This window comes from Bradysia coprophila, unplaced genomic scaffold, assembly GCF_014529535.1.
Source record: "Bradysia coprophila strain Holo2 unplaced genomic scaffold, BU_Bcop_v1 contig_24, whole genome shotgun sequence".
Lineage (NCBI taxonomy): Eukaryota > Metazoa > Arthropoda > Insecta > Diptera > Sciaridae > Bradysia > Bradysia coprophila.
In genome coordinates this window covers 7,531,187-7,558,874 of record NW_023503501.1, presented here as the reverse complement: position 1 = coordinate 7,558,874, position 27,688 = coordinate 7,531,187, and the positions used below count along the sequence as shown (strand labels likewise).

The 27,688-nt window shown below is 37.3% G+C and overlaps 3 protein-coding genes across 6 annotated transcripts; 1 reads left to right on the top strand and 2 right to left on the bottom strand.

The window, feature by feature from the left end:
* Nucleotides 1-604: 604 nt before the first annotated feature.
* Nucleotides 605-9,468, bottom strand: LOC119077675 (organic cation transporter protein-like). Its single transcript, XM_037184925.1, has 8 exons — nucleotides 8,854-9,468; nucleotides 8,639-8,793; nucleotides 1,876-2,044; nucleotides 1,650-1,793; nucleotides 1,421-1,593; nucleotides 1,222-1,356; nucleotides 824-1,165; nucleotides 605-761 (listed from the first exon to the last, which is right to left on the bottom strand). Exons 1-8 carry the CDS (start codon nucleotides 9,354-9,356, stop codon nucleotides 730-732), a joined length of 1,653 nt encoding a protein of 550 aa, XP_037040820.1. The 5' UTR covers nucleotides 9,357-9,468; the 3' UTR covers nucleotides 605-729.
* A 6,025-nt stretch (nucleotides 9,469-15,493) lies between these two features.
* On the top strand, nucleotides 15,494-19,703 carry LOC119077673 (solute carrier family 22 member 13-like). 4 transcript variants are annotated; one of them, XM_037184921.1, is made up of 8 exons: nucleotides 15,494-15,699; nucleotides 16,904-17,634; nucleotides 17,693-17,847; nucleotides 17,902-18,070; nucleotides 18,126-18,269; nucleotides 18,439-18,614; nucleotides 18,685-18,819; nucleotides 19,239-19,703. In XM_037184921.1, exons 2-8 carry the CDS (start codon nucleotides 17,099-17,101, stop codon nucleotides 19,652-19,654), a joined length of 1,731 nt encoding a protein of 576 aa, XP_037040816.1. In that variant the 5' UTR covers nucleotides 15,494-15,699; nucleotides 16,904-17,098; the 3' UTR covers nucleotides 19,655-19,703. The 4 variants fall into 4 exon arrangements, with proteins under 4 accessions (XP_037040816.1, XP_037040817.1, XP_037040818.1 ...); XM_037184922.1 differs by having other exon boundaries at nucleotides 15,498-15,652; XM_037184923.1 differs by having other exon boundaries at nucleotides 15,509-15,672.
* Nucleotides 19,704-25,193: 5,490 nt separating this feature from the next.
* Nucleotides 25,194-26,974, bottom strand: LOC119077677. The gene is made up of 2 exons (XM_037184930.1): nucleotides 26,394-26,974; nucleotides 25,194-26,301 (listed from the first exon to the last, which is right to left on the bottom strand). The coding sequence occupies exons 1-2, from the start codon at nucleotides 26,913-26,915 to the stop codon at nucleotides 25,210-25,212; spliced, it is 1,614 nt and encodes a 537-aa protein (XP_037040825.1). The 5' UTR covers nucleotides 26,916-26,974; the 3' UTR covers nucleotides 25,194-25,209.
* Nucleotides 26,975-27,688: the final 714 nt, after the last annotated feature.

Below are 27,688 nucleotides of genomic sequence, written 5' to 3'. Positions count from 1 at the left end.
CTTTTTCAATCATTTCTTGCATCTCCTTCGCACGCATGAACGATCATTAAGTTTGTAAACAAAATGGACCGGACAGTCAGTATCTGCGACTAAGCCTCCAGTTAAATTCTTTTGACTTTCTCCTATTCTGCATATGATTACAATTAAACGTTGAATTACATCGAGTTTACAGAAGTGTTTCGATGAATTGTACTGTCTACTGTGAAACTGTCGTGAATGATTTGTTTCTAGTTCATACGTCACAATCAACCCTATTTTTATCCATTCAGGGCTTATTGGGAATTTAAATTCTGATTAAGCTCGGAATATTTGAAAGAATTTTAAAGAATTAAAGTTGCCAACATTAAGCCCTGTATCCTTATGCAACGGCCATTGACATATTGACGGCCTGTACTTTACTTAAATAGTCGAGGAATCTCTTCAAATAAATTTCTAAAAATCCAAAACTGAATTCTAGATTTTTTTAAATTTATTTGGACGACTATTTAAGTAAAGTCCAGGGTGCCGAAAGTTGACAAGCCGCAATTGTTTTAAATGTGTTTAAATAAGAAATTAGTTCCCCACGCAGGTCCTGTTCCTGTACCATATAAATATAGGATATAAATGAAGTACAATTCTTTATTGGAACGGAAGAAATCAAGTACTTCAAATCATTCACCTTCTTAACATAAAGGCACAACATAATAATGACAGATCAAAAAAAAATAAGACAAACTGCAGTGTTCCATATCAGGACTTGCTTTCGAGTAATTTGCAATTTTCTAAATAAAAAATTAAATTATAAAACCAAACGACAAACATCTCAAAATTGCATCGAAATTACCTTTGTTAAGGATCAGCTCGACATTCGTGTTCTTCAGGTGACTTTTCGCTTTATTTATCTGATCATATCCAATTGTTGTGCACAAAAATCCACCAATTACAGTTAGCATAGCCATTACAGACACAGGCACCAGAGAACCGAATGTATTCAATGCACCCACAAACGGTGCCCATAATATCCATGCACGACTCCAAATTGTAGCTGATAGCATGACAATTTTCTTCTGTTCAGGCACAAATAAATCGGCCGTACAAGCGGTCAAAAGTGCCATTGCTGATGAGATTGTAGTTTTCAAAGCAATGCAAGCAATCATCGCTAGCCCCGTTTGATGAGTGTCTTTGACTGTTTAAGTAAATGCGAATTACGCATAAGAATTGTAAGAGAATTCGCTATGTTACTTGTTGACGGAATCAGCCAAACCGAGTAGGTGCAAAGACCAGCAGCCATGTTTAAAAATCCCACCCAAATCCATTTTCTTCGGGTGTACATTATTAAATAAAGTCCAATGAACATACCAATCAGTTCGCTGAAACCTTTAACAAAAAGGTGATTCACATACTCGCATAAGAGAACACTGTGGAGAGAGTCTTTCCGTACCCATCATAACCACATTAAAATGAAGAAACTTTTGTCCCAGTGACGACATATTCAGTATCATGGTGTTGAAGAGCAAAACAAAAATTGCCCATGCGTAGTATATTGGAAGTAGGCTGCATTTGCTCTCATACCACAGTGAAATCCATGTAGCTTCCTTTTCTTGTTGTGACGTACTGCAAACCGAAATGTTGTTTTTAAAAAATGACGAGATGCATTTGATTTAAATTACCAAGCACCGGCTGCTAGTGATAAGAGATCATCAATTTGATTGGGAACGTCTCTTTTATTAACTTCAGCAGATCGAACTAGAATTTCTTTTGATTTTTTTATTCGGTCATGAAGTAGCATCCATCGCGGAGAATCAGGAATGAATCTTAAGTGGTACAAAAAAATTGTGTACGGTGTTTAACACACTAAAGCCATATCTTCTTTGTCAATGTCAATGGATCACCTACCTATGCAAAAATACCATGATTAAAGTTGGTACCGATATAACTATGTACAAATGCGACCAATTATTGAAAAATATTGACAATCCCGGTAGAATGATCAATCCAATCGACCAAAACAGCTCATATAACACTATAGAAACCGTCTTAGCTCGTCCACCTGTGATGTCTGCAACTGTAAGATTCAACACATTTTTAAATGAACACTGAGTCATGCCCATTTATCAAATCTATAAGAGAGTAAGCATTACATTTTGCGGTATTACTTTTCTCAGTAAAAGTTTACGAGTTCGAAAGAATTCTAAGCTTTCAGATCTAAACTTTATAAACCGTTTAAATGCTTCATCGTGTAATGATGTACCTATCAAAGCATTCAAATGATTTCTGAACATTTGAATTGTTTCCAAAAAGCTCCACCTTGATTTTATGTATGCTAATGTATAGGAGGTATATATATACGATACAATAACTAAGTAGAGAGCAGAGCCAACGGAAAGCATATAATCATTTAATCTGTTACTCGTTTCGTTTACAGTTACGGTTTGTAATCTCGTCCTTCGTTCGTTTCAGTCTTCATATCACTATAAAAGTGAACGCTGAACGCTAGCTGCCTGAGTTCATAATTTATTTCTGTCGTTGTTGTCGATAACAGATGATTAGGAGGGATTCTTTTGAAAAGCCGCCTACCAAAATCGGACCCATTTCGCCTGGGATTGATATATACATGGTTTGAAAGGTCTTTGCCAGTAGACCTCAAAACAGGCCTCACACGGTCTCTAGCCACACCTGGTTGTTGGTTGAACATCTCCGAAGTTGGTAAAATGGTGATTTTTATCCGAATTTTTTGGCCGTCATAAACGATCGTCCCGGGCGAGAGTGGGCTCATTGGAAAGCTGAGTTCAAGTAGTTTCGGGTCATGCCTAGTTTAATTTAATTCATTGATATATGTTTGCAGAAATCTGCAAGAAAAATTTTCAAAATCTGTGTGAACTTTAGACAGGTCTGGGCTGGTACTGATGACGCTTAATGGGAACCAAACATGCTAGTCGTACCATACATTGTCTAAGCTTTCCATTGATACCCCATTTGCAGTGCTACTGGCAAAGACCTTTCAAACCATGTATATATCAATCCCAGGCGAAATGGGTCCGATTTTGGTAAGGCGGCTTTTCAAAGGAATCCCTCTAGTTCCTTTAAAAAAATTAATTGAAACTTTTGCGGCTTGTAGAAGACTTCTTATTTTAATATCATTTTGCAGTGGGATTCTTTGCAGAATACCATACGTCCTCAGGTCGTAGGTTTTGTATTGATGATTTCATGAATAAAAAAGCAAATTAAATACCAACTGTCTTAAATTGTTCGTAGAATCGTTTGTCAACCAATATCTAGAGCTTCGAGCACAAGAAGGAACTATTTTCGAGTTTTTCTTGAACCACGGCAGAGTAAAAGACACCAGGCAGGAGCGGTTCATTTTTGAAAAGTCAAATACAGAACATAAACTGTATGAAAGCGAACCCAAATGAACACTGACATAAATTGAATTAATTTTATTCGTAAAAAATAAGGCTACTAGATAATTCAGATACCTAAAATCAAGCGCTCCTGTCTGGTTTACTTTACTCTGCCGTGCTTGAACGGCTTGAACTCATATTTATTTAAAATTAGTCGTTTTAGAAAGTTAGCAGTCAATAAGTTGGTGAAATTGATGTGCTTATGTTCTGGTTGTGACCTTGACTTTCGACTGTATTTTACTAAAAATACCGCAGCGGCCGCGAAACATTTACAGTTCGTAATAAAAAAGACAGCAAGGATGACACAATGTGACCAATCTATCTATCGAATCGATAATTTCTTTAAATCGAATCATTTAAACAAAGAAAGTTGACATAGTCGTCGTCTCTGTTGAATGAAATGCAATTTACGTAATCACTTCACGAATCAAAGGAGTCTAAATTCATTGTTCTTTTTATGTGTAAAAATCAATTCTATTCATTCTATTAAAACCGTTGTTAAACTCGGACCTATTTTGTCTATCTTCCAAAAGTATACTTAATTAGTAGATCACTTCCTGAACCTTTTTAACAGGTTATGGTGCCCAGCTTCACTAATTAAGAAAGAGGACAAACGAGATTTAACGAAAATAGAATGGATTCAAAAGAAAATCGAATTGTTAAGCTGAACAATGAAAATTATTCCATTTGGAAATATAAAATGGAATTGATTTTAATCAAAGAAAACTTGTGGGAGAAGGTAATGAAAGAACATGTGGTGGAACATCCTGCTGGAGAACAGAATGGTAATGCTGCTGCAGTCGCTGCTGCTGCTGCCGTTGCTGAAGAAGAGTGGAAGAAGTCGGACAACAAAGCTCGAGCGTTAATTGGATTGGCTGTAGAAGACGATCAACTCACACACATCAGAAAGGAAACTACAGCATGGTCAACGTGGGAAGCTCTACGAAAATACCACGAAAAGTCGACGCTTAGTAACAAAGTCCATATCATGCGTATGCTTTGCAGTCTTAAAATGAGTGAGAATGGTAACGCTGAAGAACATGTCAACCACATGAAGGATCTCTTCCAGAAGTTGACCGACATTGGAGAGGACAAACTCTCAGAATCCTGGAGCGTTGCAATGTTATTATCGAGCTTACCTAGAAGCTACGATGCTTTAATCACCGCATTAGAAGCACGTGAAGAAAAGGATTTAACATTCGGCCTTGTCCAGCAAAAGGTGTTAGCAGAATATGAACGCCGTCGTAATAATGGGACTGCATCATCTGAATCCGCATTGGCGGTGACATCGTCAAGAAAGGGAATGTATTGTTACTTCTGTAAGAAACCAAATCATTTGCGGAAGGACTGCCGACGTTACCTAGAATCATTATCTTCGAACAACAAGAAAGAATCCGAAAAGAAATCGCCAGAGAATAAAGCTAAGAAGGTGGTTGAAACAGAGGTTGACGATTCCGATAGAGATTGCCTAGCCGTGAATTATGCCTTTGCAATTCGTAATATTAAATTGGAAGCTAATTGCACATTTACTCTTCATGATATCGTGTTGAGTAACTCAAATAAAATTGATGGAAAAGTGGCAACAGTCAAATCCAATTTGCTGAATTGGATGTTCGATTCCGGAACAACAAGTCATGTTACCAACAATAAGGCATTTTTCGTGAGCATTGACGAATCATTTGGTGGAACAGTTACTGTTGCGAGTGGAGAGAAATGTCTCATCAAGGGTAAAGGCAAAATTCGAATAAAATTCTTCAACCAGAATAATGAAAAGTCGATCGTTACACTTGATGATGTTCTGTATGTTCCTACACTGGACAGTAATTTGCTTTCAGTCAAGAAATTGACGGCTAAAGGTTGCGTTGTAATCTTTTATAACACGTACTGCGAAATCAACTACGGAGGAAAGCAAATTGCCATTGGAGAAGTATCGTCGGAGCTGTATTTCTTGAAGGAGGCGAATTCTGGAATTAATTCGTCGGTTGAGGAGAAACATAAAGTCAATTCTTTGGTTGATCACCAAAAGTATTGTATTCATTACTGGCATAGCGTTTTGGGACACCGAGATCCTGTCGCTATTTCAAAAATGTTCAATGAAGGTCTGGTCGATGGCATGAAACTGGTGAAATGCAACAAGAAAATTGTTTGCGACACTTGCATGAAAGCGAAGTCTACAAAATTGCCATTCCCGCAGAAATCATTGACTAAGTCGACAGCCGTAATGGATTTGGTCCATTCTGATGTGTATAGTCCGAATGAAGTTGCATCGTTGGGTGGGAAACATTACATGGCAACATTTATCGACGATTTCTCTCGCTATACGGTAATTTACTTTCTACGGCAAAAATCAGACGTAGAAGAATACCTCAAAACTTATGTTGCAATGGTGAAAAACAAATTCGGAGTCAAGCCAAAGAAAGTTCGTTTCGATCGAGGTGGCGAATATATCGGTGGAGAAAATTCAAATTATTTAAATTCGGAAGGAATTTTGGTACAGCTCACATCAGGATATTCACCACAGCAGAACGGCATTGCTGAACGTAAAAATCGAACTTTGACCGAAATGTCTCGATGTATGTTAAATGAGACAAATTTAGCGAAGTTCTTGTGGGCAGAAGCGATTTCAACTGCAAATTACGTTCAGAATCGAGTCATGACAAGTGCAACAGGCAGAACTCCATACGAATTGTGGAATGGTTCCGTACCAAACATCAAACATTTGAGAGTGTTCGGCAGTCGATGTTTTGTTCATATTCCAAAAGTTAAGAGGAAGAAGTTGGACAATGCAGCGACTGAAATGCAACTGGTTGGATATGACGAGCAGTCAAAAGCCTATCGATGCTACAACAAACCAAATCACAAAGTGGTAGTCAGCCGTGATGTACGTTTTGATTTGGAGAAGTTATCCGTTCAAGTTGACGACAATGTGAATAGTGTCGAAAACGAAGTCGATTTGGGATCATTCGAGGAAGAAGACGAATCTGCTGGACCTACTGATGGACAAGGTGCCGTTGAGCAACGGATTGAGCCAGTTTACAATGAAGTAAAACAACAACGAGCTTCTAGCAGAATAAACAAAGGAATTCCACCGAAACGTCTAATAGACGAAATTCATCTCGTTCACGGTGAGATTGTTGAGCCGAAGAATTTCCATGCAGCAATCACTGGAAATCAAAAGGAAATGTGGCAAACCGCAATTCAGGAGGAGATGAGTTCATTGATGGAAAATTCGACTTGGGAATTGGTCGATTTGCCAAGTGGTAGAGTCGCAATTGGCTGCAAATGGGTTTTCAAATTGAAAACGAATATCGATGGAAGCATTCAACGGTTTAAAGCTCGTTTGGTTGCACAGGGCTACTCACAAAAGTACGGTACGGACTACGACGAAGTGTTCGCTCCAGTGGTTAAGCAAACGACGTTCAGAGTACTCATGTCAGTTGCAGCGAAGGAAGGAATGATTGTGAAACATTTAGATGTGAAAACGGCGTTTCTGAACGGAAAATTACATGAGACAATCTACATGAAACAACCACCAGGATTTAAATCGAAAGGTGAAGAAAGCAAGGTATGTCTATTAAAGAAAAGCATTTATGGGCTAAAGCAGGCAGCCAGGGCTTGGAACGAAGCAATTCACAATGTCTTGGTCGAACATGGTTTCAAGCAGAGCACGGTCGATCTGTGTCTCTATTCAAAATGCGTTGAAGGTGTGTGGTGTTACGTACTCATTTACGTGGACGATTTACCGGTGGCAAGTAAATCAGAGGACTTGATCAAGGAAGTCGAAAATATATTAGCCGAAAAATTCGAAATTTCTAATCTTGGCGACATCAAACAATTTCTAAGAATGGAAATCACTAAGGATGTGGATGGAAATTACGTTTTGGGTCAATCAAATTACATAGAGAACATCATAATGGATATTGGTTTGAATGATGCAAAACCAGCGAAGACTCCAATGGATGCCAACTATGGAAAGCTACAACAACATCCATCTAAGCCTTTGGAGGAGAAGGGCAAGTACCGGCGGTTCATTGGTTGCCTGTTATATGTGGCAATCAATACAAGACCAGATATATCCGCACCTGTTTCAATTCTATCTCAAAAATTGGAGAATCCGACAGAAACGGATTGGAATCAACTGAAGCGAGTTGTGAGGTATCTGAAAGGCACAATGAACATGAAATTGAGACTAAGCAACATCAAAGGCAATCCGGATGTAATTATTGGCTACGCTGATGCTGATTTTGCTGAGGACAGAATTACAAGAAAATCTAATTCCGGTATGGTTTTCTTCGTCAATGGTGGAGCTTGCAGTTGGGCATGCAGAAAACAAACTTGCGTGTCATTGTCGTCTACAGAGGCGGAATTCATTTCACTTTCATCTGCATGTCAAGAAGCTTTATGGCTACGACGACTCTTAGAGGAATTCAACCAGCCAATCAATTCGCCCATAACAATGAATGAAGACAATCAAAGTTGTCTAAAAATCATAAAGGAGGAGAAAATGTCTAACTCAACAAAGCACATAGACACACGGGTCTATTTCGTCAAGGACTATGTCGTCAATGGTATCGTATCATGTGTTTATTGTCCGACAAATGAAATGATTGCTGATTTACTTTCGAAACCGTTGCAAACTGTTAAGCACAATTATTTTCGGAAGCTCTGTGGAGTGGAGTAAATTGAGGAGGAGTGTTGAATGAAATGCAATTTACGTAATCACTTCACGAATCAAAGGAGTCTAAATTCATTGTTCTTTTTATGTGTAAAAATCAATTCTATTCATTCTATTAAAACCGTTGTTAAACTCGGACCTATTTTGTCTATCTTCCAAAAGTATACTTAATTAGTAGATCACTTCCTGAACCTTTTTAACAGTCTCTTCGTTCCAACACGAAGCCTGACACAATTAATCTGTATTTTTAAAAGGATGCAATAAATTGAGGTAATGTTATGGTCATGTAACACTTATTGCGGGCATTCACACGAAAACTGTGAAAGTATGACTGAAAAATAATATTTAAAATTTACTGCCATTGGGTACGGAAACCACAAGTTGACACTTTATTATTGTGAGAACGACAAAACAATATTCACATACAGAAACTCTGTATCCCATCGAATTCGGAAGGAAGCTCGGATCGATTTCTTATGTGTCCTTCCTCTTTGAGACAGGAAAGATTTTTTTCGTTTCGTATTTTGAGTTTCATTATTCGCGTTGTCAACGATGTATTATAGTTAGTCCAATGTATACTTACTGATCAGTTGACCAGATGCAACCATAGCAGAACAGCAGGCAGCTACCAGACATCTTAACAGTGCATGTAATTCAAAGTATTTTGTCTGACCGCACATTATACCAAAGAATATTTGCGCAAGCATCCCATTTAACATTACGGTTTTTGGACTGAATCTGCAATTTTTGAGTTAATTTTGAAACTATCTACAACGATGAAGTCCCTATCATCGTCACCTCTTCAACATAAAATGAGCCACAATTCCACCAATCAATAACCCAACGATGTGTAAACTTTGCGAAAGATTGGCCAACAATCGACGCGAGCAAACCAATTTGTATTCCCTGATGACCGAATGAAAGTCAGAATTGAAATGGAAATTAACGCATGGCATGACCTTTCGATTTTCACGGATGGAAACATTGTCACCCTTCGAGAACTCAAACAATTTTATCGTCTTATCATCGTAGGCATCTTTGTAGACTCGACAAAAATCGATTTGGAATTCTTTGTCAGTGCCGTATTTTCGAATCGGATGGCTTTGCAGCACCCATTCGGTGTGATTGGTAATGTTATCTGGCGGCTGACACCAGAAATCACCGGATTTCGGGGCAGGTGCTGTGAACAATATTATTGATAGAAACCAAACGGCTGGAATTTTGCACAGAAATATTATCAAAATTGCACACAGCTGCCATTTTCCAAAGTTCCCAGTTACTTCGTTCAAAACATCCGACATAGTACGCACACCCTTCGAAGTCTATATATACTATAGGAAAATTGCAATTATCACACTGTTTTGGAGCACTGACTTAGTCTACCGAGCGTTGACAATTCACTGAAATAGCAAGGACGAAATAGAAGCAAGAGTGAGCAAAAGAACTACCGAAAAATCAGTATTTGAAGGAACAATTAGAGCATCTTTTCAGTTAATTTAGATATGACTTAGTTCTCGCCGGTTCACTGGATATACGATAATTTTTGCGGAAATAATCATAACAAGGTGTTATATTGACTACTGAGAGTCGTTCACAAATTACAAATGCATTTGAGAAGGGAGGGGAAATTATCGAAACGCATACGCTTCATAAGTACGTCTTCGATATATTCTCCGGATATTTTTGAGTATCGAGGTCTGAACTTTGTCATTTTTCGCGAGCGTATTTTATGAATGGTCCCATGAATGGAAGCTATATGTAAAATCCCAGGTAAATTCATATGCCATTATGTTTGAGTATTAGAAGAAAAGCCCTACCAGAACGAAATCTATCATGAATTTCGTTTACTATTAAGGACATTTGAATCGACTGTTAATCGATGGACAAATTAAACCCTCATATTTTACTAGCTTACACAAACACTTGATTCGCTGATCGAAATTAGAGTCAATAAATTATTATAATGAGATGATGTGATTGAATGTGATACAGACTGTTGGTTGATGGTGCTACATTTTTTAAAAATATTTATTCACAACCAGCAACATCGAACTACTTGATAACTCAATTTCGTTGCTCTTTTTCATGCAAATAAGTTTCAATTTTAAGTCTTCTTTTTTGATGTTATATTTAGAATTGTGTGTTGATTTATGCAAAGTTATGGTCCTAATCATTCTGTAGTAATCTGACTCATGCCAGACATATGACCCATCGATTTTACGCCTTTCAGGTTTTGAGTGTTGCTGGTTTTGTAAATGTTTTAGAGATTCAACCAGGTGAAATTCTAAGAGACATTTCAATGAATAGGGCTAGGAACACATCCTATTGATTCTTTGATGTGTGTCCCTCCAATGACCTCGAAAGTATTATTCCCTTTCACGCATCCGGCTAATTATTTTCTTATTGAAATTTCAAGAAATTGGTGGAACAGGAAAATTCACGAAAACATTTCCATTACAGTCAGTCACTGAATTTTCTTCAGCTGATTCCAACATGGAATCAAAACTGTTTACTGTCTCGTGGTAGTGGTAAAACCGTATATGGGTAACTCCAGGGTTAGTTGCGTTACAAATTTCGTCATTTCTGAGGCATACAGTGAGCCGGTTGGCTATGTTTTGCGGTAACAAATCGGTCTATAAATTTTCTAATTCTCAGGAGACCCAGTCCTTTCATGCCAACAATAATTGGAATTTTTAGCCTGCGAAGTGTAACTTATGTGATCGAAGAAGTCGGCGGTTAGTTGCGTTACACGTTTGTGACTTTTCGAAATATTTTCACCAAATGTAAACTGATTTCTGTAAACTTGTTTTTCCATGAAAACTATGGTCAAGACGCGCAGTTTAAGCCTAATATTAGGTTGGTAGCCCAAAATTTGTGGGAGATGTGTCTATAAAAGTGATATTTTTCGGTGGTCATTACAGTCGAAGAAATTTAGTTTTCGGGTTTTCCAAAGGTATTAATCTTATTTAACCCACACTTTATTCCACAACAATGGAATCCACAAATTTAAATTTAGTTAACTCAGCGGTCGCAATGACGGCGCTGTAGTCACGATTTCAAAATGTGATATAGGGTGGATAAACTAAATTTTGGTTTTGGTTACATTTTCTCTTGGTTTTTAATTATTATATTAGGCTTCTAAATTAAGAGTAAATTTATGCAATATAAACCGTTTGAGTTTGAAAAAAGATGTTTTGTATCAGTGAACGATATAGGAAAGCGTTCAGTACGTCTCAACATACAAAAGAACGTAAAATATAATTGTACATTTAGCCACCCTACGTCCGTCATCGCTTCTATTGTCTTCAAAAACATATTGTGTGCTTGTCATGATATGTATCAGACGTTTGTTTATTTATGTGTCTCATCTAAAATGCTGGCCAGCAAAATTTTGATCATTAAATTCAACGGCCAAATTGATCAAAATGTTAAAATAATTGTGAATAATAGTGAAGTTAATGTGGTTTTGTTTTCTCTTCATAAAGGAATTTGCATCAGTTCGATGTAAAGTGCGGAGCACCATTAGAAAAAAAACTTGTCGCTGAAGAATGATCAAAAAGTTGCTGGACGCAGTAGCTACAATTAATGCTTTGCAGGATATAGAATAAAAATTAGAGAAACACCAAGAGCCGTCCATTTGAAATCTTCACAATCATCATTTCAACTAAAGGCTTTTTTTTTAACGAAACGCAGATTCGGAACATTCTTTTTCGCCAAATTACAATTTGGCATAGGAAATCAATTCAACTCTTTGTATAAGTGAAGCTCATGATTGAGCTCAATCATGAAAACAGAATCTGGTCAGGAATAAGATAAGAATATGAATATATGACGAACTTCAAAGTTCCTGATTTATAATCCTGAGATGCCTGCTCATGCAATTATGCGATTTACGATTTCCAAAGAATTTTAATATCAACTTTTAGACAAAATAACAATTTCCAAGTCTGTTTTCTATTTGATTTATTTGATGTATTTCCGACCTCGTTCTAGGATAATAAAATTTTCTGTGGATTATTTGTAACTTCATGAAAATATTAAGATTGAAAACCTCAGAAACATTCACATAAAAATTATGCTTTAAAAATTATGCTAACTAATGTTGAAATAGCCTTTTTGCACTCATTAGGAACTTAGGAAAATAACTACTGGTCGAGACGGTTTACTTGTAGTCCGAAATTATATTTTGGCTTCGTAGAACACAGATAAACACAAGAGAGAGGAATTATATGATATGCAGTACATACTGTCCCGCAATGAAAGTAGATAAGTAGGTATGGCCAGTCCATACAAGTCGGAGCACATACGGATTTGCATGGCGCCACCTCAAACTAACTCATTTCTAGTGGAAATTTGCACTAGAAATGAGTTTGTTTGAGGTGGCGCCATGCAAATCCGTATGTGCTCCAGCTAGAACAAATTTGAACGTTTGGCCATACCTATCTATTTACTTTCATTGCTGTCCCGTACAATAAATAAAAGTAAATAAAAGTTATAGTCAAATCGACAATATTGTATTATTTGGCGATTTGTCATATTTTGGAGTTTCTTCACACTTTGGCGATTTTTCTTGACAATTCATCATATTTAGTTGATTTATTAAATCATCAAGAAAATGTCTCAGAAGTGTGAAGAAACGCCATAAAGACAAATTTTCAATTCTCTATGATCCTTGGAGTTTCTTTACTCTTTGGCGATATTTCTTGGTTTTTCTTCACATTATGGCGATTTTTCTTGTTGATTTAACAAATCAACCATAATGATGAATTGCCAAGAAAAATCGATAGAGTGTGAAGAGAAGAAGAGAAAAATCGCCAGTGTGAGGAAACGCCAAAGTGTAAAAATACGTTTTTGAAATGTCTCTACATTATCTTTCGTAAAATGAGAGTGTCCTCGGGATCTTTCGTTAAAGTATGAATTCCCTAGGATCGAACAAGATGTCGTTACCTGACGTAAAATAAGAGTTTCCTTAGGATCGAACCAGGCAGCATTTCGTAACTTTTATAAAAGGATAGATTCACTAGCTTCGAACAAATAACGCCTTTTAGATAAATTTCGTAAAAGGATAAATTTCCAAGGATTTGTTTAATCACCACGAAGAATCGCCAAAGTGTGAAGAAACGTAACAAAGACAAAATCATTCTTTGTTTTTGCCGGCGTTTCTTCATCCCTTGCCAATTTTTTATTTTTGGCGATTCTTCATGGGAATCATGATTAATGACGGCTACGAGCTTTAGCGAAAACGAATGAGATGTGCCGATCCGAATCTGCGAGCGAACTTCCGTTTCGTTAAAAAAAGCCTTTAGTTGAAATGATGATTGTGAAGATTTCAAATGGACGGCTCTTGGTGTTTCTCTAATTTTTATTCTATATCCTGCAAAGCATTAATTGTAGCTACTGCGTCCAGCAACTTTTTGATCATTCTTCAGCGACAAGTTTTTTTTTTAATGGTGCTCCGCACTTTACATCGAACTGATGCAAATTCCTTTATGAAGAGAAAACAAAACCACATTAACTTCACTATTATTCACAATTATTTTAACATTTTGATCAATTTGGCCGTTGAATTTAATGATCAAAATTTTGCTGGCCAGCATTTTAGATGAGACACATAAATAAACAAACGTCTGATACATATCATGACAAGCACACAATATGTTTTTGAAGACAATAGAAGCGATGACGGACGTAGGGTGGCTAAATATACAATTATATTTTACGTTCTTTTGTATGTTGAGACGTACTGAACGCTTTCCTATATCGTTCACTGATACAAAACATCTTTTTTCAAACTCAAACGGTTTATATTGCATAAATTTACTCTTAATTTAGAAGCCTGATGTAATAATTAAAAACCAAGAGAAAATGTAACCAAAACCAAAATTTAGTTTATCCACCCTATATCACATTTTGAAATCGTGACTGCAGCGCCGTCATTGTGACCGTTGTGTTAACTAAATTTAAATTTGTGGATTCCATTGTTGTGGGATAAAGTGTGGGTTAAATAAGATTAATACCTTTGGAAAACCCGAAATCTAAATTTCCTCGACTGTAAAAGCCAGAAATATATTTTTTTTTTGAAATTGGTTGCTCCACAGAAAATGTTGCTTTGGCTCAAAACCGTTTAAAAAAATAGTTACAAAAATTTTCGAGATAACATCGACGAGTCAAAATTCGAGGATGACACTTATCACCACTGGGAAGCTGATTTCACCTACTTCACTCACCCAACTAACCTGATAGAGCCAAAGTTTTTTTTCTCGTAAAGTCATATGCAGCAGCTTTTGAATGACACCGATTATTAGTTTTTATATATGAAAAAATGTAATTTCAGCAAAGTTTGGGTTGAGGTAATTTCACCTTACTTCGAAGCAGAATGAACCAAAAATCTTCTAAAAATTTAATTTTGTGTCATTTGGTGCAATTGTGGAGTTAAAGCGTTCGTTTCTACAGGGAAACAAATTTACAGAAATCATTTGAGATTTTTTGATAATATCTTGGAAAGTTGAATGGTGGTATCTCCCCGAGATTTTCGGCCACCGCCCTAATATGTGGCTTAAACGACACGTCAACAGCTTTCAAGGAAAAAAAAGTTTACTCAAATCGGTTTTCATTTGGTAAAAATATTTCGAAAAGTCTCAAATTAGCTGGAATTACCCAATCCATTTTTAAATTGTTTGTTGTGGATCAGCTGAAAAAGAGAAGAGCGGAAGCAAATTAATGCTGAAATTTCACTGCCTCTAACTGTAATAGACCCCGATCAATCATGATAAATCTGATTGTAATTTCTCCGTATCTTTAAAAACCCTTCCATTTACTTTAATGGAAATTCTGCACAAGTCATTTCTGTTTAAGGCTTGATTTCCGCTTACTCAGTGTAAGAGAAAAAATTGATTTTTTCTTCTTCAATTTTTGCTTTGTTTACTTGACAGCTATATCTCTCTCTCTCACCTCTCTCTCTCTCTCTCACACGACTCTCGGACGAAGTACTTTTTGCTGAGTGGAAATCACACTTAAAGATGAAGAAAGGCCTGCGCTGAGCATTACTCGGAGTATGATACGAATTATGTTAGGCATCGACAAAAGGACCTCGAAAAGGTCAATATTTTGTTGAGAATATAAAGGAATCTAGGAAATACATTTTTGGAGATTTGGAGAATAACGCAAACTTTTCACACAATGAAGTTAACTGAAACTCCACTCAATAAGCGGATTCAATTTCGCTTGATTTCTATCGCGGATAGGGGAGAGATTGAACAAAATAGGGTCATGTCGCATTCATAAAAAGTTCTGCCGAACTCGAAATGGTTCTGAACTACTTGCATGAATTTTCATCAAGACGATCAAGCTTCTGATTAACGACAAACTCACACAACCAAACTTTCAGTGTTCATAATAAATGCACAAACACATCAAAACTATTAAAGAGAATTTCTCCAGCCAGTCAGTTGGTTGTAACGTGCCAGACCACATTACACCAAAAAACATTGTTTTTAATCGTTTTTCCGGGAAATTTTTTATATTTTGTTATTGTTTTTCGTTGTTTTATATTTGATTTATTTTTGTTACAATCGTTTTAAAGTTGAGGAAACAGAAAGTTGTGCAGAATATTTCTCTGTTGGCATAATTCATATAGAATGTCTTGTAAGGACCAATCTGTTGAACGATGAATGTCGAAACAAAACAAATTACAAGTTGTTATTAACTGTCATCGAGTTTACTGAATGAGCTTAATCGCTAACTTTATTCGAACAAAAATCCTCAAATATCTTTTCCAAAGATCTTTTCTTGTATTCGTTCGGGTACAGTATACACAGATCCTACCGAAAAACATTTTTGATGCATCGAGAAGGTTGACAAAGTTAATTTTTTACGCATTCCATCTGCTCGGCTATAATATTTGATCAGACGTTTAAACCGATCCGAGAAAAATAGATGATATCAAAGAAGCCGACTTTTACCTGAGGTTTCACATCTCTTATGAATTGAATAAATAATTTGGTATAAATATGGATCACGTGCGGTGTGTGACAATTTTAAAATAATGCGACATTTTTACAAATCGATGACTACACACGTCGGTTGATTGATGCTTACCAATATTGTTGATAGCGAATGGTCCATTATGTAGATTACCCCATTGATTTGAAGTTACATCGAATTTGTAGGAATGATTTCGACGTTAGTCCTAGCGAGTGAATTATTTTCTCTCACACTGAACTTGTCGAAAGTAGTTGAGATTTTCCCGAAGTAATTCAATCAAATTGGAACAAGAAATTCTACTAAATCTCAGATCAATTTCGTTTGAATTGCTTGAACCTATCATTGTTAATTAAGTATTTACATTATACATGCGTCGAAAGCCGTACTTTTCATGTTTCAAGCACTTCTTTCGATTCCCTCAGTCGTTTATTAACCTCGGTTACGCCTCGGAACAATAAAATTCACACGAAAACTATACTTTTCATCCCTAGTCATGTAAAATACTGTTACAATTGTGATCAGACGTCGTCGCTGAGCCCGAAAACATAATTTACACTTGTAAACTCTCGGCAGTTTGCCCGAGTCTGAATCGACATGATAATTGAGTTAACTTTCGATGGACCTCGTCTCGTACTCGGAACATTTTCATCTAACCAAATAGGATGTATTCCCATAAGTGCAATTCATTTCGATTTATTTCGAAGTTAATTGAATGGGTCAACGGTAGAGACTTGCTTTTTTAATTGAATCTAATTCAATTTGATTCACAGAGGGGTTTAAAACAATTGAAGTTAAACAGACCGGGAAAGAAAGACAGATTCGAAAAGTAAATAAATTCGCAAACCCGAGCCAAATGTATTTTTAGTTGCGCGATTTCATGAAATCAGAATTAACACCGTCCCACTAATCACCAATTATGTAAATTGAGATTCGAGTACACCTTATTACTGCGAGCAAAACAAATTTGTAATTTAGTTTGATATTGCGCTTCGATTTCGATCAGTGTGACAATTTTTGTCGGCGCTAAAATCCAATTTTTAAAAAAACCATCTGCTGAAACATGGCCGCAGAAGTCGAAGACATCGATGTGTGTCGACGGATGATGGGAGATTTTGGAAAATGGCAACTGAAAGCAATGCTCATGATATTTCTGTGCAAAATTCCAACATCATGGTTCATGGCCGTGATCATTTTTACAGCTCCAGCTCCCGGTCCGGGAGATTACTGGTGCCGTCCACCGACTACTGTAAATATATCAAGTTCCAACGATTGGATCAGAATATCGAATCCGTGGGTACCGGCCAATCTGAATGAGAAAGGACACTACGATGCGTGCCATGTGTACAAAAATGTCTTTGAGAATGCCACCAATTTTATGGAGTTCAGAAATGGCGAGTGGGTAGTCAAGGACGACCTGCCAGACCGTGGCAATGAAACAGTTGCTTGCAACAGTTTCGAGTTTAAGTCACGGTATCATTCACTCGTGGCCCGATTCAGTTTGGTCTGCTCGAGGACGCTGATGTTGGCGCTGTCACAGAGTTTTCACATCTTGGGATTGCTAATCGGTGGCATTGTTGCATACTATTTGGTCAGAGTGTAAGTGGATTTGTGTTCCTCTTTCTGATGTATTTTCTAAGGCACTCTCCGTTCGCAGTATCAGTCCTCGCTACGTAATGCTCACGGGAATGATTATGCAAATTGTTTGCGGTAATGCAACTGGAATGGTGAAAACTTACGAACTGCACGTGACATTCCGTTGTCTATCGGCGTCCACTTGCGCACTCATGTATACTTCAGGATCGGCCATCCGTACGTCTATTGTGCTAATATCGGTTCCTACTATAACTTTTCATTGAATTACAGTGGCGGACATTACACATGGTAAAGCAAAAGTCATAACTTCCGTCATCTTTGAACTGTTCTGGTCGATCGGATTGATCCTCTTGCCGGGCTTAACAATATTCTTCACGAACTACACAAATTTGTATATGGCTGTGTCGATGCCAACCATTATTTTGATATTTTTGCACAGGTGGGCTGAGAAAGCACTGCAATTCAATTACGATCCCTAACGAGTACCATTTCAGGCAAATACCCAACTCTCCGAGATGGTATCTGCGTCGCGGCGATGTACGAAAAGCCAAACAAATTGTATTGATGGCAGCAGCGACCAATAAAATCAAAGTTCCCGAAAATCTGGACAATAAATTGAAAATCCAGGCTGAAGCATTGTAATTTACACGACGAGGGATTGTTTCGAAAAACAGCCTACCGACACAGGTGCCAGAAAAAATGATTCCACTAAAAAATCGTGTCCGATTTCGGTAGGATGTTTTTCGAAAGGATCCCACTGGGTGAACCGATCGTCGGTTGAATGTGACTAATTTCAAATATTTAAAGTGCGCAGGAGCCGACACAAGTTCGGTGGATGACACTGTGGGATGGAAAGCCCAGAAAACGGCATATATTTGCAGTGCACTATGCGTGGGCAATTTACATATTGTTGTTCAACTCCATGGTACTGAACATTCGTTCGTTCGGTCTTGACCATATTCATATCAATACGGTTGCAATGGGTGAGTGTTCTCTATAATATATCACCAAACGGACGGCGTTCTTACAAACGAAATCAAATGCTCGTTGCAGGTATGAGTGAAATTGTCGGTGTTTTCATTGGATTGTATCTGATTCTCTACACAAGGCGAAGATGGTTGTGGACTGGAATCATATCCATTACGGCTGGATCGTTTGCTTACTTAACTTGGATGATACCAAACGATTGTAAGTCCATCGCTGTGACGATTTGTTTCGTTGTTCTATTGATTCTATCCAATGGGGCATTGAACTTTTGACATTTTTTGTATTTAGATTAAGAATGTTATTGTAAACAAAAAATTGTTCTACACTACTGCCGAATTTTCAAGTTTTTTACTTTTAATTTATATTTCAATTACGACTACGACCCAAATTCAACCCAAAAGCATACCTTTTTCATGAGAGAATTAAGAAAAAATGACATGAGAAGAAAAGAGAGGCATATAGGGACGTATAGTCTTTTTTATGTTTGACTGATCTTTGAAAATCAGAAAACAATTAATTAAAAATATAAATGTTTATAATTTTACGATTGTGTAGAATAATTTTTTGCTTAGAATAATGTTGTCTATCGAAATTATTGAAACTTCAGTCCCCCATTTCAGTGTATTTCACCCAAATTGTTGCACTGGAAATGCTGCCATGCATTGCGATTAAAATTGCTACATCCTCATCGCTGTCCATTCTAACGACCTGCACGTCTGAATTGGTGGACCCCGAGCGCCAGAAAACACTTCAATTTTCTGCATCCGTTTGGGCTCGAGCATGGTTCTTATGGGCCCCATATATCAATACAACAAAATCGTATGGACCGTTGATACCACTGACAATATTCGCAACGTTATCAGTGGTGGGAGGTTTGTTAACGAGCGTCATCAATCACAGTCATCATAAAAATCATCAGAAACAAATACAGTCCCCGCGGGCATCGTTCTCACCGAGTCGGGTGAACAGTAAAGGAGATATTGAGCTGACGAATGGTGCGTTTACGAGTAAATCCGATTTGGTGAAGCCAACCTGATGTTTTAGAATGAATAAAAACCTTTTTGTGTAAGTAAGTCCAAAGTTCCTTTTTTCCCTATCTGATTCTCATTCTCCATCCATTCTCATTCGTCTGCATCTTTCAAATTTTACAATAAGAGCAAATTTCTCAATTTGCAGTCTACAAATTGGCAAAGGGTCCATTGCTCTTAAACTTCGGTGAAATCTAGACACAAATTTGCTTCAGCTGTTTTTCGCCTAGTCCACCCATACAAACAAAACTGCTCAACGGTGTTACCAGAATTACACAAATGCGTGTAATATTTCACCTTTAAAGCATATAAGCCTTTTTGTTAGTATGAGTGGATCAGCTGAAAAACAGCTGAAACAAATTCATGTCTAAATTCCACTGACCTCAACTGTGGGTAAATGAATTTTCATGACGGCTTTCACCTCTACTAATACTGCATATAACGTTGTTATATAACAATGACGTCTAGGAAATTAGATTTTAAATTGTGGTCAGGTGCGCACTTGGTGACAGCCAAGCTAAGTTCGGTCGAACACTATGGCCAGACCGGGCCTAAGTGTGTCTATAGTGTCGTCGAATACTTAGAGGTTAAATTCAGTCTGGTTTGCTTTTGAGTTAAAACACATACCATCTGAAAGGGTAAACCAACAATCATCAATATGTCAACGATAAATCGTATCATTAAAGCATCAAAATTTGAAATTTGTAAAACCAATGGCCGCAACGCCATTGTGCTTGGCGATCTAAAGTGCTGCTGTACGACACAAACTTACCTTACCAAATTACATTACCTTACCAAATATACCTTCTCCAGAAGGTACTGTTGGAATGGATTTGTTGGAACTTTCAAAACTTTCTACTATATTTCCGATCCTTGTTATTTCTATCGACTAAAGTATCTTCCGTTGTAACTAGAGTCCATTGCTTCTTTTTGACAAGGGAGCTGCGGGAATCCGTTCTAAAAGACATTCCATCTATATAAAATTGAATAAAACAAAAGAAACTGAAAACTTCTAAATGTTTCGTCTGAAGTCCCACGAACAGTCTTCAACGATTTTAATATTGCTTATCAATGTGCTACAAAAGAATTTACAAACAGCATAGTCTCTATATTTCACTTTTTTTCGTTGTTGACATAATTCTATTTTGCACTACGGTTTTTTAGTTATCTGTAAAATTAGATCGTTTGACCTTTAAGAATAACAAAAATTAAAAAAACACGAGTGATTTAGTCGATGACCGCACGGAAAATCCGTGGATTTCGACAAAGGCTGTGAGGGATTCTTTTGAATTTCGACTGACCGAAATCGGCGCTTTTTTTCGGGACTTTTTTTTATATATGCCTAGTTAGGCCTTGTTGCCTAGGCTCCAAAACCAGTCTCAGATATTTTTGATCTTCCATACCTGGCTGGTTATAAGTGGCCAAGAGTCGAAAAATGGGGTTTCGTAGTCCGGATTTCATTTCCGTAAGGTGGTGAGGACACGGGCGTGTATGGGTTCGTTGGAAAGGTGATGTCGAGTACTACCGGGGCAAATATTACTTTCTAAAAATTTGATGATAAACGGCCGAAAGTATGACCTCCGGAAAATTTCTCAAAATCTAGGGAGCCTCGGTGAACTTTGATGATAGCTGTGACCTGATTAATGCAATTATTTGATTAAATTATTACTTATTATGAATGTGGAGTACCACAGCTTTACACTGATGCCCATATTGATGCAAATTTGGGATATAGGTACACTTTTCTCAAAGCACATGAATTTTCCACAGACAATCATATTTTTTATTCAAAGCTGACACATTTATACTCGAAACTATGTTTTTACTTTTTTCAAAAAAGACTCCTGTAAAAAGTTATCAGCGATCAAAAATTTCGAAACGCACAAATGTAGGCTACAATTTCAGCGTACCCTTGTACCCTCTTAACTTTTATCGTGCTAATTCTTTTTCATCAAAATTAACGGGTTTACTGATTGACTGGTATCAACAATGTCTGACTACTATCCGTTTGAGTTATCGGTATTTGGAATGCTTATTTCGTTCATATTACGAATTTCCTCAGCTCCCTACAACATGCTACAACTTATGTGTGTTGTCAATTCCTGAAAAATCAAAACAGGTAAATATTAATGAAATTGTTGATCACATTTTTGATTTTGATTCTTGAAAAGGGAACTTCAGTCCGACTATCTATGTCCCGTCCCAGTTGTAATTTACTTAATGTCATTTTCCATTCTACGGAATTTTTAAACACACAGAAATATTTCATATTAGCTCTAGAGATATTTCGCCAACAAATTGTAGGTGATGGTGTTGCAGGTCGCGTAACAGCCACAAACAAAGTTGACTTCTCAATAAATTCACTACCATCAACGGTGCCTCGTGTTAATGGGTCGGCCTATACCTTAATCTGTGCTATTTTCCATCTTGGTGAAACTCCACAGTCAGGACATGCCTACGTTAAAGTTCATAATCGTTGGTATAAGACATCGATCAGCAATTAAATACTACTTCCTGGCCTAGAGGTGCCAAAGGTATATACATATTATTTTATGAAAGAAAATGATAGAGAGAAACTTTCCACAATTAATGGTAGATTATGTACCGCCGTCCAAAAATGTTTATTTTGACGATTTAAAAGTTATGGACCGAACCGAAGGCGTTAATACATTAATAACATTTTTTGGTTCTATTTTTTGTCAATAAAACCTTTATGTTTAAGCGTCACGCCCACCCCCACCGATATCGGTTCTTTTGTAAGTGGATAACAGGACTTGCGTCACACCTCCACTGTAAGTGGTTTTGGGCGATTTTGATTACAAAATAATCAACAGCAACATTTTGTGCAGATGTGTGTTACGGTGACCTCAAAGTTAAACCAGATAACAGAAAAGATATTTACATTCGCCATTCATCGAAAATACGACTTTTATTCGAATTCGCATATTTAGAAAATGTCAAATTGTTTCCAGCTAACACATAGACAAATTTGTAATCTCTAGGGATTAAATATTGGAAATTGTTCACCTAGAGTTAACAAACTGGAAAGCGCCGTGTATATGATACAAATTGATCATATTGTAGTAAACATAGGAAACTGATAGACTTCTCTCTCTTCAAAAACTAACGCTGTCAAGAATCGTTGTCGTGTTGCAATATGTGTGTGTGTGTGTGTTATAGAAGTGATAGTGTTTGTTTGGTGCTTAGTTTTGGATTTAATTGACAATTTTTGTTGTTTTTCGTGATTTTCGATGAAAGGCGAATGTAAAAGCCATTAAATGACTCGAGTCGAAAATGGTTTAAAAAAATTCTCAGTGGATGTATGAGCTCGGTAAGCCTCGGTTCACAAACACGCATTCTCATGTTACAATACCCTCTCAGCTCACACATACACCTCGAATTTAAAAAAAATCGTTTTATCTACTGTAAGTTGAAAAAATTCATAATTTTCAGCATGAATCTAGTTAGCAAAGACACGCACTAAAATTTCCGTGTGCATAAGTTTATATACTTAGTTATATGCTTTATGAATATAACTAATATAGCAACTTATGCGCACGCAATTGACAGAATCCCACTACGAATCCCACTAAGGCTTGAAAATTATGAATATTTCAACTAACAGTAGATAAAATCTTGTTGCTAACACGTTAGTAAATGGGGTTTTGCGCACACGATGTGTTGCCGAACTCGCTCCGCTCGTATCGGCAAACTCACATCTAGTGCGCAAAACAAGCCCATTTACTAACTAGTTAGCAAAATAGCTATTTCGCCTCTTGTGATTTAAGTAACTAAAAAAGCGGAGTGAAAAAACTGTTATTCGACTCATTCAGTTGTAGGAGCTTATTAAATATCGTTATACAAATAAAGTCTCAGCAGTTTTCGAATATAGCTTAGCGTTGTGAAAGTTCACGATTATCTTAGACAAATTTTGAATTTTCTTTTTGATAGAAACGAAAAATAATGATCATTTCAACCATCCCCTTGGTGCTGCTCAGTTATGCTGTTGTTGTTAGCGGGTTGTGTTCCTGGCGAAAAGGTGATTCAATACCGATTGGAACAAGGTGCGTTATTCCCGGTGGTGCATTTCATTTTCAAGGCGATGGAAATGTTGTCATCACTAATTCAAATGGAAAAACAGTATGGCACGCAGGTACAAATGGAAGAGGTCACCGTATCAACTTTCAAAATGATGGAAATGTTGTCGTGGTAGACGCAAAAGGAAAGTTTGTTTGGCATACTGGAACGAATGGCAAAGGAGCTAACTTCCTCCAATTTCAAGCTGATCGAAATCTTGTTGTTAGTAAACAAGGTGTTCCTGGTGCTATTTGGCATTCAGGCTCTAATATGGGTGTAGGGGAGCAATTACATCATACTATGGCTGCATCACGAAAACTAGAAGCTGCATTGACTGCTGCGCAAAGTCAATTGGCAACTGCACGAAATGACTTGGCAACAGAACAACAAGGATCGGGTGATTTACGAAAAGTATCGGCTGATTTACGACAAGAATTGGAAGCATCTGCTAAGGCATTAAAAAACGTTCAAGAGCAGCTAACAGACGCTCGAAATCAAAATACTTGGTTTTTACAGCAACTATCTGATTGTTGGAGCCAATGTTAAGAATTTTTGTCGAACTTTTTTCATAATTGAAAGTGAAAGTGTTTGTAGCTTCTTTGAATTGTGAATGCATACTGGAGCGACGCGATGCATGTATTCAGTTTATTTTATCGGAAATAAATGAAATGAAATGAATTGATGGCAGTTTTAAGAATTGATTTAGAATTTGAAGATGCACCGATTGATTGTTTAAAAATTCGATGAGATCGACGCACAAGATGTAATGTGGTAGACCACGATACGGATACATATCGAGGGTACCATCACTAAACGGCATTCTCCTATATCTCAGAAACTACTGTACCGGTTTTGATCGACTTTTTTTCCGTGAAAAGTTATGAATTTTGAGCCGTCACATAATGTCAATCGGCCATACGATTCAATGAAAGTATTAACCAGGTATGGTCTGTTCATACAAACCGGAGGACATAGCGATTTCATACAAACTCACCTATCATGAGAGGTGAGTTTGTTTATATGAAATCGCTATGTCCTCCGCTCCATACAAAGTTTGACATTCGACCATACCTTGTGTTGACGTTCATTGATACGATTCGGAAGATTCGTAATTTGACTAGAATTTATGTCGTATTCACGCCGTAAGAGTGCCTAAAATTTAAGTTTCAAATGGATTAAAATAGCACATTTCCTACCTGGGACTAAAAGTCTTCTTTAGCGTGTGAGAAGTTACCAGACATAGCCGAAGGCGAGGTCTTGAATCGAATACGTTAAATTAAAAAAGACTTTTGTGCCACCGAGAATTGAAATACGACACTTTTCAGCACTCATTTTAGTGTTGTAAAGTGACTTATTTCAGCACTCGTTTGAGTGCTGTAAAGTGGCTTATTTCAGCACCCGTTTGAGTGCTGTAAAGTGAACTCTCTTTTCAGTATTAATTTTTGAAAAACAGAAACGTAGAAAGTCGATTTATCGCAGAAGCATTTTATTTTTGGTAAATGTTGAAGGTACAATGTTGTAAATGCGAGAATGTATTCGCTGATGGAACAGCCTTACGCGTTTGACTCGAAACGATGGTGAAGTTTTCGGCCGGACCAGGCGCACAATTTTCGTCGTTCAAGCTTTCCGTAATCGGATTATCGTTGTTTTCGCAAACAACTTGACTGAAGCATCGAAATATAGATTCATCAAATTCTTCATTGAACTGGCCAGCATCTGAAGTCGACGGAATGTCAATACGTTTCATCGGTAGGCCCATCATTTGCTCGTTTAATTCGGCAGCGCTTGAAGTCGACGCAATTGCAGAACGATTCGTCTGACCTCCAATTGAATTGCCCAAAGTTACCGGAATGGCAGCATGATTCGTATGTCGATCTAACAATTGCCCACCCAATTCCACATCAGTCAAATCAGACGCAATGGTACGACGCTTCATCGTTTCACCCATCAATTGTTCGTTTAATTCGGCAGCGCTTGAAGTCGACGGAATCGCAGCACAATTCGTCTGTGCTCCCATTGAATTGCCTTGAGCTGTCGGAACATCGGTCTTTTTTCTTTTATTCGCTCCCATGATGTTGTTAGCCAGTTTCCGCTTGTTGTTTTCAGATCTTACAATATATCCCTCGGCCACTCTGTCGCTTTCCCATCCGCAGTGTCGTTTTATATCAATTAGAGGTGTACCTGCTTCTGCCAATCTCGAAGCGGCTGATCGGCGAAAACAATGACCTGTGTACTCACTCGGTGATTGCAAGTTTAGAAACACGGCAATTGCTTTCGGATACCCTCCGAACGTGTTGATGCCGATTGGTTGGCTAATACATTTTCCTTTGCGATAGCCCAAGAAGAATCGTTCAATAGTAACTGATGGTGGGCGCAGTGCCGCGTATCGTTTGACAATGGCGATCAAATTAACGTCTGGGTCACCACCAACGTCGATGAAAAAGTCACGATCAATTCGGGTCTTCGTTTTCGGAACGACAATCCTGATGTAATTCTCCCCGTACTCAATATGATTAACGCTCATCTTCAACAATTCGCTTCGCCGACAGGCACCATACACACCGATAATGAGAGCAACCTTGAAAAGAGAACGTCGAACGGTTCCATTATTTTTTTCTCCATTCCATCCATTCAATCCGTTGAAAAATAGAAAATTGATGCAACACTCACCTTCGTCACCAAATAAATTTCATCAGGCGCTTCCTTAATGAATCGATAAATTTCTTCCAGCGTCAGGATTTTCGATTTCTTCGCAAAATAGTCGTCTTCTTTCCGCTTCAATAGTTCCCGTAAATTGTTGTACGTGCTGATGTCGATATTCTCCTTTACCCGTAACGTCTTTTTCAGCATCGAATACGTACTCCATGCGGTCGATGCTTTCACTTTTCCCAAGTGAACATCGAAATAAGCGAGCAACTTTTTCTCATTGATTTCCTTTACATGCTTTGATTCACACCACTTCCTCAATTCTTCGTACGCTTTTTCGTATTTAAGCCTTGAAGCTGCTGGTATCAATTTTCCAAGTGCCCGTTCGGCGGCTTCTTCCAAATCGGAATCCTCGTTTGAACTCATAATAAAGCACGTGTAATATTGCAGAATAATCAAGAACGAATGACAATTGTGGTCATAAGAGTTTAATATTTTTTTGTCAATGCAACTACGATGGATGAAATTTAGCAGCGAATTTTTCATCAGTGTTTTTTATTGGACTTTTTATCTAAATTGTTATTTTTTGTCTATTTCAATTCTCGGTTGGCACAAAGCATGATGTGTTACACGTATTGTAATGTTGATTTTTTCAGCACACGACCCAATTTTCCTTACTCGCTCCGCTCGTAAGGAAAACTTGGGTCTAGTGCTGAAAAAATCAACATTACAATACTTGTAACACAACATACTATTAATACGTGGTACGAATAGTATTTTTCATATTGGACGGAATGAAATAGTCATTTGTGTACCTGATTTTCACGATTGATTTTTGGCAATTTCGCGAGTTGTAGGCCGAACTGAGTGAGGTACACATGTGAGTTTTCATGCAAAGGGCCGAAAACTCGAGAAAAAAAATCAAAAGTTGCTCTCATTTTCGGCCCGAAGCATGTAAAATACATTTCAAAGCTTCTTTTTATGATGACGCTACGTTAGAAAGAATCTCGCACTTTCCTTCCATTATAAATTTCATCCACACTTACGGCGTGAATTCATCGAGGCGTAAAAGTGAGTATGTAGCAAACGCACATGTACTGAATGGACAGAATTTTTTTTCGATATCTACCAATATACTCGGTACCTTAGAGTAATTATACCTGTTTTGTTGTTGAATAAATTGAAATAAAAATCCGTCTGAGTTGCATTAATTGGTTTTAATCAATTTTGATTCTAAATTTATTTTATAATTTAAATTTAATATTTTCTTTATTGTTAATAGTTCTTTTTCTGTTCTTTTCTTGTTTTTCAAATTCTTA

Excerpts from the sequence above, each read along its gene's own strand:
- LOC119077675 (XM_037184925.1), bottom strand. The coding sequence starts at position 9,356 with ATGTCGGATGTTTTGAACGAAGTAACTGGGAACTTTGGAAAATGGCAG. Across the intron at positions 1,357-1,420 it reads TTTTAATGTGGTTATGATGG|GTTTCAGCGAACTGATTGGT; the intron begins GTACGGAAAGAC and ends TTTTTGTTAAAG. Across the intron at positions 762-823 it reads CGAGCTGATCCTTAACAAAG|AAAATTGCAAATTACTCGAA; the intron begins GTAATTTCGATG and ends TTTTTTATTTAG.
- LOC119077673 (XM_037184921.1), top strand. The coding sequence starts at position 17,099 with ATGGCCGCAGAAGTCGAAGACATCGATGTGTGTCGACGGATGATGGGA. Across the intron at positions 17,635-17,692 it reads GCATACTATTTGGTCAGAGT|TATCAGTCCTCGCTACGTAA; the intron begins GTAAGTGGATTT and ends CTCCGTTCGCAG. Across the intron at positions 18,820-19,238 it reads TTGGATGATACCAAACGATT|TGTATTTCACCCAAATTGTT; the intron begins GTAAGTCCATCG and ends CCCCCATTTCAG.
- LOC119077677 (XM_037184930.1), bottom strand. The coding sequence starts at position 26,915 with ATGAAAAATTCGCTGCTAAATTTCATCCATCGTAGTTGCATTGACAAA. Across the intron at positions 26,302-26,393 it reads AAATTTATTTGGTGACGAAG|GTTGCTCTCATTATCGGTGT; the intron begins GTGAGTGTTGCA and ends TCTCTTTTCAAG.